Genomic DNA, 13249 nt, shown 5'->3' on the forward strand with positions numbered 1-13249 from the left:
TTGTCCATAGGCTTCAAGAGCATCACTAACTAGACAGTCCATATATGAAAGGGCTACCACATACATGTGATAAAACTTTGAGTCAAACAGGCTACTAAATTGTTCTCTCATCAGCACTCAGGAGTGATGACGTTGTTTGAGGAAGGAGAGGGTTTTGTGTCAAGAATTTTTCTTAAAGATACCAAGAGAAGCTTGAAAAAGCATTGGGCCAAACTAAAGTAAAAACTGTATGTCGTATGTTTATTGCAGCACTATTCACAATAGCAAAGACGTGGAACCAACCCAAATGCCCATCAATGATATACTGGATAAAGACAATGTGGCACATGTACACCATGGAATACTGTGAAGCCATAAGAAAGGATGAGATCATGTCCTTTGCAGGGACATGGATGAAGCTGGAAACCATCATTCTCAGCAAACTAACAGAGGAACAGAAAACCAAACACTGCATGGTCTCACTCATAAGTGGGAGATAAACAATCAAAACACATGGACACAGGGAGGGGAACATCACACACTAGGGCCTGTCAGGGGGTCGGGGGCTAGGGGAGGGATAGCATTAGGAGAAATAGCTAATGTAGATGACGGGTTGATGGGTGCAGCAAACCACCATGGCACATGTATACCTATGCAACAAACCTGCACTTTCTGCACATGTATCCCAGAACTTAAAGTATAATAATAAAAAAAAAAACACCTGTGCATCAAAGTAGCTCTACACTTTACAAAAACATGCTTAATTAGAAATAAACAGAAAACTCCTGTAAATAAGAAGGGAATACCACCCTATTCTTTCTTTCCCTGCTCTTGGTCTCAGTAGTCTTCCTTTATCTAACCAGTGTCTACTGTATACTAGGCACTTTGGAATGTGCTGGGTAGAAAAATGACAGCTTTCCCCCTCCCAGAAATCTTCTTGAAGGACATGGTTTAGCAAGAGTGGTCGACATTTATCAAATAGTAACACATGTACGTGATGACAAACAATGCTATGTTATAGAAAAGTAGACAATTTTAGAAGAGTGTGTAAAGGGAGATCTGGTCAAATGTAGACAACAGGGAAAAGCTCGCATAGTGTCCGAGCCAAGATGTAAAGGATTATTAGACGATAACCAGGATATTATGAGTGGGTGGGTGTAGGTAAAAGGGTTTGAGACAGCGGACCAACATGTTTAAAGCCCCACATAAGAGGGACATGCAGAATTGGAAAAAGCAAATGGAGGCAGTATGGCTGGTATCCAAACAGCAAGGAAAAAGCATCTAGAAAAGAGGATGTTGAGGCCAGACAAGCCAGATAGTGCCTTGTCACCCTTGTTGAGGATTTTGGTCTTTTTCCAAGAGCACTGAGAAAACTACTATAGCGTTAAGATAAGGACTGATATCATTGGATTTATATTTTTTACACAGATTATTCTGACTGAAGTGTAGAGATTGCATTGTAGGGTGGCAAGAGTAGATGCAGAAAGGTTAGGAGAAATGGTCTCTTATAATTATGATGATGACAATAGTAGACAGTCAAAAACAATTTTGAAGGTAAATTGGCCAGGTGCAGTGGCTCACGCCTGTAATCCCAGCACTTTGGGAGGCCAAGACAGGCAGATCACGAGGTCAAGAGATCGAGACCATCTGGCCAACACAGTGAAACCCTGTCTCTACTAAAAATACAAAAATTAGGTGGGCATGGCGGCGCGTGCCTGTAGTCCCAGCTACTCGGGAGGCTGAGGCAGGAGAATTGCTTGAACCGGGAGGCGGAGGTTGCAGTCAGCTGAGATTGTGCCATTGCACTCCAGCCTGGTGACAGAGCAAGACCCCGTCTCAAAAAAAAAAAAAAAAAAAAAAATTGACCCAGCGATGTCTTGGTAGCGGAAGGCTGAGTCTTGGAATATTTAGCTAGAGTTTTGGAGTTTTGTAGATTGCAGCAACAAACAGATAAAGAAGCAAAGCATTTTAGACTTTTGAAAACAAGTTATTAAAATTTAGGTGATTGAATCTAAGTTGTATTTGGAAGGAGGTAAATATGGAAGGGCAGAGGAACTAATGTATAAAACACAGAGTAACCAATGGGCTGGAAGTCCTGTGAAATTCAAGAAAGGTAAAAGGTAGCTATCTGAGCAAGCACACTAACGAAGTGGGGACGGATTAACTTCATTCTGGTGAGTATCACTCATAACTCTAGCATCACCATCTCCCCAAGTCATGTTATTTGTCATGAGATTCCTGAGTAAGGACTGAGTAAGTACAGACATTTTACCACTCTTAACAAGCAACCAAAACTAGTAACCAGGAATAGTGAAGCAGTATTTATAACAAAATACTGGCTGGAAGAAACCACAGCAATTATTTGGACCAATTTCCTCATATTACAGTTGAAGAACAAAATAGCAATCAGAATCCATTTTGTGAAGAAATATGACTAGAATCTCAGTCTCCTGACTCCTAGTGCACATGTCCAATGATTCATTTTCTTTGGTTTCTGGAACTAGCATAAAATTCATCTTTTGTAGAAATTCTGTCTCATTTCACTATATCGCATAATGCATTTTTTAAAAAAGGCCCATCCTTCTCAATGAGTGCTTTTCCATATGTACACCAGAGTGTTTTGACTGTTTATTCAAAGTCAGAACATTGAAAACACATAGCACCATTACATTTCACCCTACCACAAAAGCTAATTTAATATTCAGAAATATATGAAGGCAAATGGCTAAAGGAGAAACTGGCACTTTCCCTGGCATTTTTTTTTTTGCAAAGATCCCTGGGTCTTCTTTCATATTCTCTTCCCTTTTTATAATTTCCTATATCCTCTTCTCCAGAATAATATAAACCCTTGACCTTTCCTCAAGATGCCACCTTTGGCTGTATCTCCACAGAGATCTTTCCTTTACATGCTCAACATACAAAAGTGGTACCATTTTATCAAGTTTTTATTATTTGGTAGTAATTTGTCTGGTTTGCTATTCATTTCTGTTCTTGTACCTTTTATTCTCATTTCCAAAACACTTATCAGTATCCACTCTACACCAGACACTTTACTAGGCTCTAGGGTCTTGGAGGTGAACAAGACAAAATCTCTGCCTTTTTCACTCAGAGCTTAGTAGAGAAGACAGAAATGTAAGTAAAAATAAAACAAACAAAGAAATAATTGGTCATCGTTGGAGGATGCTAGTGAACAACTTGTTATTATAAAAACTGGTAAAATTGAAACATGTATTTTGCTTGTTCAGTATGAAAGGTATACTGAGTACCAAAATAGGAGACAAGTGCAAAACATTTTTTTTTCATAGACCTACCCCAGTGAATAAATGAAGAAGGAATGGTAGAGATAGGCAATTATCACACTGCAACCCCTAGCCACTGATCACGAACAGCTATTAAACATCATACGAAAAGAGAAAACAAGGCATTACATACCACCTCCTGATGATGGAAGAATACATGAACACCTGTGAAGCAGTCTTGCCAAAAAAAGCCAAACCCAAATACAATCAAACTATAGAACTGCACTGTTCAATCGGTAGCTACTGGCAACATCTGGCTACTGAGTACTTGGAATGTAATGAGCCTGAATTGAGATGTGCTGTAAATGTACATTTTTTCTATTGATTGCATGTTGAAATGACAATAAGAATTGTACTACAGTTGCATGACATATAACGATGAGAAGAAACAGGGTGAAAGATACAGGGAAACTACACTATTTTAGAAACTTACTGTCAATCTGTAATTACTTCCAAATAAAAAGTAATAAAAAGACCAATTAACCAAAGTAAGGTGTGGGTCTGATTTCAATTTTTATTTAAACCAAAACCAGAAAAAGTTTAGAAAATGCATAATATAATATGTATGAGGAAAATGGAAATTTGAATATGGACTGGATATTTGATATGATGAAATTATTGATATTTCAAAAGCATTATAGTAGCAAGGTGATTACCTTAAAAGAGTGAATCCTATCTTTTAACCTTTTGAAATATTAACAATAAAATAACACATGCCTGATATTTGTTTTAAAATAATCTGGGAAGAGCTATAGAATAAATAAGATCTGACATGATTTGATAATTGTTGATGTCTTGATGGGTACATGAGTTTCATTATAGCATTCTGTCTACTTTTGTATATGTTCAATATTTTTCATAATGAAAAGTTTTTTTTTTATATAGCCAAAAGAGATGGACGATTTCTTAAAGGGTATTATTAACACAAATGTGTTTGACATTTAAAATATAATGGCTTAGATTATTTATAATTGACCCTTGGGTGAGAAGAGTAAAAAAGATTTCTATTCAACTTAATTTCAAACAAAATTAATTTTAAAATAGTCACTGGATTCCTATGTGCTTAACATGTGCAAGGCACTAGGCTTAAAAATGTCCTACCCTATGTACATCGTTCTGCTTCTGAACTGCTGGAAAGTCGCCTCCAATAGGTGTCTGCCGGCTTAATTCATCATCTTTCAGCTGTAGCCACACCAGAAGCTCCTGTAGAGAAAGGTGCAGACGCTTCCACTGGTCAGAACTGGCTTCCAAATGGGACCTGAAAAAGAACAGCAGCATACTATGTCAGAATATCTAGAAGTATAATAGACGATTCTAACAATTCTATTAAAAAAGTACAAAAAACCTATTGTGAACTACAAAGCAGTCTTGAATAAAAATCTGGCTACTTACTTTTGAGAGCCATAAAACAGGGGATAGTTTGATGGCAATTTTGAGAAAAGGCAGTGTTTAGCCATATGTTTATTTCCACATGCAGAATGCTGAGACTTTTGGCATGAAATATACACTGGAATCTATTGCTTTTCCATACTGTTGTAGTCAACGATTCTTAATATTTCTGGTAGAAAAAATTGGATGCAGTGACTAATGAAAAACACTTCGTTTTCATGTGACTCATGCTAGTACTGGAATTCTTTTTGCCTTGAGAAATGGAAAGGTCTCTCCCCACATTTTGACTTTTCCATTTCTACACCCTAGGCAGCCTTTTCCATTGAGTTCTTCCATCTGGCGTCTGTTCCTTTCTGCTCCTCTTCCCAAATACGTCTCCTTTCCCCCTACCCTTCTTTATTTGTGTGCACCTGGGATTTGTCTTCACCAAGTTTCAACATTTTCTGCTTTGTTTCCTTTGTGTAAAAAGTACTAAGACAACAACTCACATGGAAGAGTAAAATCAGACATTCATCTGAAAGCTTCCCCCGAACATGAAGAATTTAGGCAGGAGACTGAGTGCTTTACCGTCAACTGTATTTAGAACATGTTAATCCTTAGAAGCCATTTAAGAATACACAAATGAATGATCTACGCTATAAAATCCACATTTCACTTGAAGATGAGAAGCTAAATTAATAAAATACATCATCATCCAGAAAACAAAGAGGAAACGCAGAGTGTTAGCAAAGCTTTATCTTCAGGTAAATTAGAAATTATGCTGAATCACTCAGCTATTATCAGCAATTACTAATTAATTCATAATAACGCTACCTATAACATAAATATAATAAAGACTTTAATGCTGCAAAGATTGAAAAGTACAGCAAAGCAACCAGATAGAGCAACATTTCCCTTAGCCATTTGGTAACTTAGCTTGACATTACAAATACAATTCTCCTTTTGGCCTTAGTCAAACAGAATCACTAAAGAATACTTATCTACTGAAATTAAATTGTTCCAAACTTTCTGAAGGATAATTTGACAACACATAAAAGTCTTTAAAATGTGCAAATACAATGACCCACGGGCTTAAATTCAAGGAAATTATACTAACAAAGAAATTGGAAAAAGATACAAAGATATAGGTGGAAAAATGTTATATATAGCATCATTTATGTTTGATAAAACAAAATAGAAACAACTTAAATATTCAATATGAGGGGATTGCTTGAGAAATGCAAAACCCCAACCTACTGATTGTTTTCAAATGCAATGAAACTTGTATATGCTTTAAATTTAGAAATTAATGAAATTTATATATGAATTTAATTAAATAGCTCTTAATTTAAAAGGGAATTATTACGTATATAATGGTGCCTTCATACAGTAAAATCCTATGCAAGGTTCAATATGATGACATAGTCAAATATTTATGGATATGGAAAAGGTCATCATCCCAGTTACTAAGTGAGAAAACAGGTTACAAAACAAATACATTTTTTGAATTTTTCTAAAACATTTGTGTATGTGTATGTATTTGTATGCACATGCTTGACTATGAAAAAATTTTGTAATGACAACCAGGTTATCCCTCAGAGGTAGATTTACAGGTGATTTATTTCTTAATCTTTATACTTTTCCAAATTGTCAAGCTTTTCTTTCTATAATTGCAATATAAACAATATGTCCAGGAAAAATGAAGGCATTTCCATCAAATAAGATAAATTAAATTGTTCAAGACTCTAAGGGTATTATTTCCTAAGAAGTGAATCGTGAAATACCATAAATGTCATGAATTGAATATAATAGTGCATGCAGATTGCATACAATTAGAGGTCAGTTCTTTTGTTTCTGTACCATCCTTTCAGTTACCGCCTTTCCATGATAAGCCTAAGCGACAATTCCCTATGCGAGATTTTAGCTGTTTAATGGCATGTAATGTGTAATGGTTAAATGAATTCCTTGGGGTGTCTGGAAATCACAGCTTGGTCCCTTTGAGAGCGAAAGAGGCTGTCAAGCAGGACATATTGAAAGGTAGGCGGAGAGAGATAGGGCTCAGACATGGAAAAGCAGCAAATGGTAGAAAAGACACTGATTAAATAAATATTTATTGACTGCCCCTAAGTCTCTAGGATACATTGGGGAGTAGGGAGAGAGGAGGGGAAGAGAGAATGTAACGATGCCTAATGTTTGGCCTCTGTCTGCTGGTAGAGGAAACAAAATATCCTTGTGGCAGAGAGGTCTAGAGGAGGATATAGTGAAGGGCAGGCTGCCTATGTTGAGACCTCAAGCTGCAGCTTTGTTTATGTAAGGAAGTGCTAAAATTCCAGTTCTAGGTTAAATGGTGCTGACTAATTATTAGTGGGTCAATGAACCCCTTTAGGCCCCGTAAGAGAGAGCAAAATAACTGAGACCTAGGGAATTCAGTTCTTTTTTTTTTTTGGTGAGACAGAGTCTTGATCTATCACCCAGGCTGGAGTGCAATGGCACGATCTTGGCTCACTGCAACCTCCACCTCCCGGGTTCAAGCAATTCTCCTGCATCAGCCTCCCAAGCGGCTGGGATTACAGGCGCCTACCACCACACTCAGCTAATTTTTGGTGTTTTTAGTAGAGATGGGGTTTCGCCATGTTGGCCAGGCTGGTCTCGAACTCTTGACCTCAGGTGATCCACCTGCCTCAGCCTCCCAAAGTGTTGGGATTAGAGGCGTAAGTCACCACACCCAGCCGGGAATTCAGTTCTAAAGGATCTAAGAGAAACTTAATAGCATGAAATAGGAAAGTTGTTAGAAGCCAGGGACAGAGGACAGTCAAGAGAGCTAATACGGCAGCAGAAGACGGACCTGGAACCTCAAAAGATGAAAAGCTCTCACATAGCTGGGTAAGGGGACTTTCTTTAATTTTTTTCTAAGGTGTGGAGTTAGATAAAATTTCAGAATGTTTGATCATCTTAAGTACATATCAAACTGCTTCATTTTTTCCCCTCTACTAAAGCTCAAGAGTGAAAGGAAAAATGTGATAGGAGGACAAAAACTGAAGCAAAAAACTTATAAAGGACAGAGAACACTGAGTAAGAACGGAAGAGGTGAAAGGCAGCCAGAGAATGAATTAAAACAGCATATACAAATGTATTCAATCTAAAGCTCTGGGTCTCAAACTCTAGTGTGTATAAGAAACATTTGAGTAGCTTGTTTAAAATCGAGATTGCTAGGTGCCACCTCCAGACTTTCTATAATTCTATCAAGAATCTCTGCTTTTAACAAGAACCTTCACAATTCCACAGGTAAGCTCCAGAACCATTCTTTGATAAAGAATTTATTAAAGCATTTCCGATATGCCCCAAACATCACTTCTTGGTCTCCACAGGGCAAAGGTGGCATTTGTCAGTGACTTGATTTTGAAGATCTAAATGTAAAGAACATTGTGAGTTCAAAACATTTTCTTTGACCATGTTAAGCCCGTGAAATGTTTTCAAGTCACATTTCTAATACATTTATTGGAAGCAGTTGCCCTATTTTTATTTTCAAGAGTATATATACCAGATATTTTGAAATGATTAACCTATGCTTGCATGTGGAATATCTCCTCCTGAAAATGTTTCTTTGTATTTGTAATGACTTTTTTTTTTCTGGTTATATCATACATAGGCTGTTGGGGCTGGAAGGAACCTGAGAGATTATAGTTCAACCTTCTTGTTTTGCATATGTAGAAATCAAGATTGCAAAGGTATAAAACCGCTGCTGAAAAACATAACTTGAGCTGTCCTATTTAGATATGGGAAATAGAAATTACAAACCTTTGTTAGATGAGAAAATCCTTAAACCTTAGTGGTTTTAACCAAATGTTTTTGATCTCTGAGCAAAAAGGCTTGTTGCTGTTAAATTAAATTAAATTGGGCCGAAAGCTGCCTCTGTACATAGCAAACTGCAACCCAGCTTGGCATGTAAGCAATATGCAACTTAAGAGTACATTCTTTTAACAAATAGCTGAGTCTCAGCCAATCCCAGCAGTCAAGTTTCAGCTAATCACAGGCTGTAAACTGATCAGCTCATGTCCATATAAGGCAAATGCCTATTTACACTATGCCCAAGTAAGGCAAATTCTAAGCTGTAACCAGTCAAGCTGTTTCTGTATGTCACTTCCTTTTTCTATCTATAAATACTGCCTGCCCACCTTGCTGGGTGGAGCTTTCTGAACTTCTAATTCTGAGTACTGTCTGATTCATGAATTGTTTTTTGCTCAAATAAACTCTGCAAAACTGAATTTGTCTAAAGTTTGTCTTTTAACATTGTTAATTGTCAAATATATTCTGCTTACTCCTACCCACTCAACAGAAAATAAAAGAGGTGGTTCAAAGGGGCATACTTAGCTTCTATCTACTTCTATTAATCTTCATTAGTGAAGACAAGAGCTTGGGGTTACTACCGTTTAACAAGGCAAGTGCTAATCTCTAAAAAACTGATACTTTCCGCAATTTGCAAGGTTTAGGTAAAACGCAGAGCCTTTAGATGTGTTGGAGTATATTGCTTGGTCTTTAAGGAACTCCTCAGTGTCAGGACGCTAAGAATTATAGGGGCTGATAAAGTGATTGCTGTTTCTCTAGACACAGATATTTCAACTGTGATTTGGTTAATGCCTAGTTTGAAATCCTTAATAAAACTTTACTCTGAAAGGCATGCATTCTTAAAGTGAAATGTGTCATATTGAATTCATTTTTCACTTTGACTTCCTTTAAAAAACTAATGATATATCCCTATAAATCTTTAGTACCCTCATGTAATAAAATAGCACTTAAGCATGCAGAAAGAAAAGGTAGGAATGCAGAAATAATAAAGAACCACAATACTGCCATAAAAACAGACACAAAGACCCATGGAAAAGACTAGAGAACCCAAAAACGAATCCACACACCTACAGTTAACTCATTTTTGACAAAGGTGTCAAGAACATACAGTGGGGCAAAGACAGTCTCTTCAACAATTGGTGCGGAAAAACTGGATATCCATATGCAGAATGAATCTAGACCCCTATCTCTCACCATATACAAAAATCAAATCAAAGTGGATTAAAGTCTTAAATGTAAGACCTCAACCATATACAAAAATCAAATCAAAGTGGATTAAAGACTTAAATGTAAGACCTCAAACCATGAAACTACTACAAGAGAACACCGAGAAAAATCTCCAGGGTGTCATCAACAGATGAATAATTTGAATTTGTACTTCAGAAACAAAAAAATTAAAGAACCACAAAATTAAAATGGGAGCTACCTCTTTAAATAAAGACAGAGAATCCCAAAGAGAAGTCAACATTTTTTTTTTTTTCTAGACAGGTCTTAAACTCCAACATCCAAACATAATTAACATTCTAAAAGTGAGAGAAAGAAGGTCAGAGATACTCAATGTCCAAGTTGCAGTTTTCTCTCAAAGGTAGACCCCACCTCTTTTTGCCCTTCCTTTGTTCTCCATTATACAAAGACACTAACTATTCTAACCTCTAATAGCAAGTACTCCCCAATAGACTTACGGCTTCTACAGACTATATAATGTCAGTGTCCTTGCCTCTTAATGTTCACAATTGTATAAATGTGAATATTTCATATAACATTTACAAATTTTTCTGCCAAATATAAAAATCTCACAGAATGTAAATTCTGCTGAAATTATGTTGACAACATATTATGTGATTTTCATAGTTAATAGTATATACAATGATCTGGAAAAATAATATAGTAGTAGACTAAGTTGAAATCTTCATATATATTTCTTATGTAAAAAAACTGACTTGACCACTTCTGAAGTTATTAATATTCTAAAATTAAAAATGCAAGGATTGTGGATATGGAATTTTAGAATGAAAAACACTTTCTTTGACTAATTACCATCTTAATATTGGATAACATCATTAGTAACTGTGTGTGTATGCATGTGTGTGTACACTTAAGTAAATAATTTTCTCTTTTTCTCCCACTTAAAGCAGTTAATGTTTTTGTTTTGTTTGAGGGAACTTAAATTATCACTGACTACTTACTTTTCTTCCTTATACCTCTTGGCCAACATGTGATGTGATAATGCATGTGGAATGATAGCATATAATTTTCTTGAATTAAATTATGAGATAGGATTATACAATTTCAATTAAATTTCTTTTCTCTCAAAGACATCTTAATTACTTTATATAATGCCTTTTAAATCAATCAGTTCTATTTTAATTAAGAAAACCAAGGTAGAAAAATTAAACAATTTTCCAGGTTCATAAAGTGTGATCGCAGAACTAAAAGAATAAAATTGTACAACTGCAAGAGAACGGGAAGAGACTGTCCATGTTTCTGGTCAAACTCTTCATTTCAGTGAAGGAGAAAATTGAAGTCTGAAGCAGTTAAGTGACTTGATCAAGATTATATGCTAAGACAGTTAGTGACAGAACAGAACAGAAGGGAAACTGGGTTGCCCAGCTGCTGGCCCATGTCTTTCTACTCTACCATACTCACATATTTCGAGTTTGAAATTTTTGTATTCATATAAGTTAGCTGGAGGCAGTAAGCATCGCCCTATAAAGCAACTCTTGAACACTTGAAGAAACATGTTATCAAGTGTAAATTAGAATAGTATTGGGAAGACCTAGTGAGGAAACAGCCAGAAAAGAATTGTTATGGAATATGAATCAAAATTTGGAGAATAAGAGGAAAGAGAATGTTGCAAGTGTGAGAACCAGCAAGGGTACATACTCATATGGGAGAGTGAGGAAATTGTTGGAGAGTAGGAATGGGGTTAGAAAATAGAATCTATTGATTCTCTTGGCTCAGAGAATCTATGTTGAATGATGCTTGGTGAGAAAGGAACTGGAGGCAGAAAAAGAACAGAGAAGGGAAGGGGTTAGCAAGGACTTATTAGGCACAGTTGGCAGAGAGAGAAGCGTCTACTAGATTCTAATGATTAAATATAACTTCATTAGAGCAGTGATTTTTTTTTGGTATGTTTTATTCATGGTTGCATCCTCTGTGCCCAGAAGAGTGCCTAGTACATAGTAGGCATTCATTAAATATTTGTTGAATGAACAAATAAATGAATGAGGGAGATATGGAGACCTACAAGATTGAAGCTTTGAACAAAAGAGTAATATGATATAAACAGCGTCCAAGGTAGAGTATTCTTGTAAATGTATCAATATGGCATAACATGATGACTTAAATAAGAATCTTAATCACAGGAAGAGAAAAGACGTATGGCAGAAGAAAAATAAATGGAAGGAAAACGATACAATATGGACTTGTATTTGGAAGCACAAGGATACCTCTTATGAGCCAATGGAATACAAAGGGAAACTTCAAAATCATTTGGATTTAAATTCAATTTTGTTTCTTTAAAAATGGATACCCGGGAAATAAAGCATTAATGGTTTTATTTTTTCAAAATATAAGAGCAGTTTCAGAATCCCTCATGAAACAATGAACCAACTGTAATTTTTTATAATATGTTATAACTTGGGCAAACACAGGACTATTTTTCCAGGATATCATTGAAACTATTTTTTAATTGTGGCAACTTTTCATTTTAAAATAACCCCCATGGAAGAAGTGACAAGATTCATAATGCAGGTTTATCAGTGCCACTAATGGTTCCATATCTAACTCTTCCAGTGTTATTCTATCCTATTTCATAATCATCCCTAATTACTGCCTATACTGTATTTCTCTCAATTGAACCTTGCCATTTGCTGTAGATTGACCAATACCCTAATTTCAATCAAGTGTCAGGAAATAAGCTAAATTGCTTTGATGTGGAGAATCACTTCTTTGCTTTTTATAAGTGCTGATAACATATCCTGTATTATTACAGAGGCCTATATAAAAGCCAAAACCATTGATCTGAATATTTAAATTCTAGAATTGGCAGCACCTTAGATAAGCTAAGGTAACTGTTTTCTACCTGATTAATGACAGCAAGAATTAAACTGCGGTAGCCGACATATGGGAAACTGCTGAGAATGAAGAGTCCATATTTTGACTGACATGCTGCTTGCCACTTTCAATTCTCCTTTTATTTTATCAAGTTCACGTGAGGGAGGGAAAAGGCACTAAGTGATACTCGGAGCAATTATAGCACCTTTCTTTTTCTTTTGTGCAGAAAAGAATAACTTAAATTTACCTGCCAATATTTTTTCCATCTCACATTTTCATTCTTTTTTAATGACGAATGTTATCAAAGTGGCCTACGTCATCACACATACTGACCTCTCTTAAGAGTTTAAGCTGTAGAAAGCTAATAGAGCCTCCCTATCTTTGAAAATGCTATTGCCATTGTTGCTCCCAGTGTACCACCACCAAGTTGATACAAAATTCATATACAAATTAGGGAGATAAGGAACAATGTCTGGGAAGCCAGGGTGCAAACTTGTGAAAAAACAAAAGAAAACAAAACCTTACACATAAAAATAAACCCTGTTCTACTCCTAGCAATCTACTTCTCATAAAAACAAATCCTTTTCTACTCCTAGAAAAAATCTACTCTCTATTTCATCCTTTCAATTAGTATGCATTTCTTTGTAGAAGTTTCCTTCTTTCTTTATACGCTATGGTATCATATGGTGGTTAAAAGTTCA

At 36.0% G+C, this 13249-nt stretch overlaps 1 protein-coding gene across 5 annotated transcripts in view; it reads right to left on the minus strand.

The window, feature by feature from the left end:
• The window catches only part of DMD (dystrophin), a 2105574-nt gene that overhangs the window by 375431 nt on the left and 1716894 nt on the right, over positions 1 to 13249 (minus strand). For all 5 annotated transcript variants that reach the window (XM_054470954.2, XM_063660502.1, XM_054470953.2 and 2 more), the window contains one exon: positions 4380 to 4536. In XM_054470954.2, coding sequence (XP_054326929.1) covers positions 4380 to 4536 — 157 coding nt within the window. The remainder of the gene's footprint in view (positions 1 to 4379; positions 4537 to 13249) is intronic.

This window comes from Pongo pygmaeus, chromosome X (assembly GCF_028885625.2).
Source record: "Pongo pygmaeus isolate AG05252 chromosome X, NHGRI_mPonPyg2-v2.0_pri, whole genome shotgun sequence".
Lineage (NCBI taxonomy): Eukaryota > Metazoa > Chordata > Mammalia > Primates > Hominidae > Pongo > Pongo pygmaeus.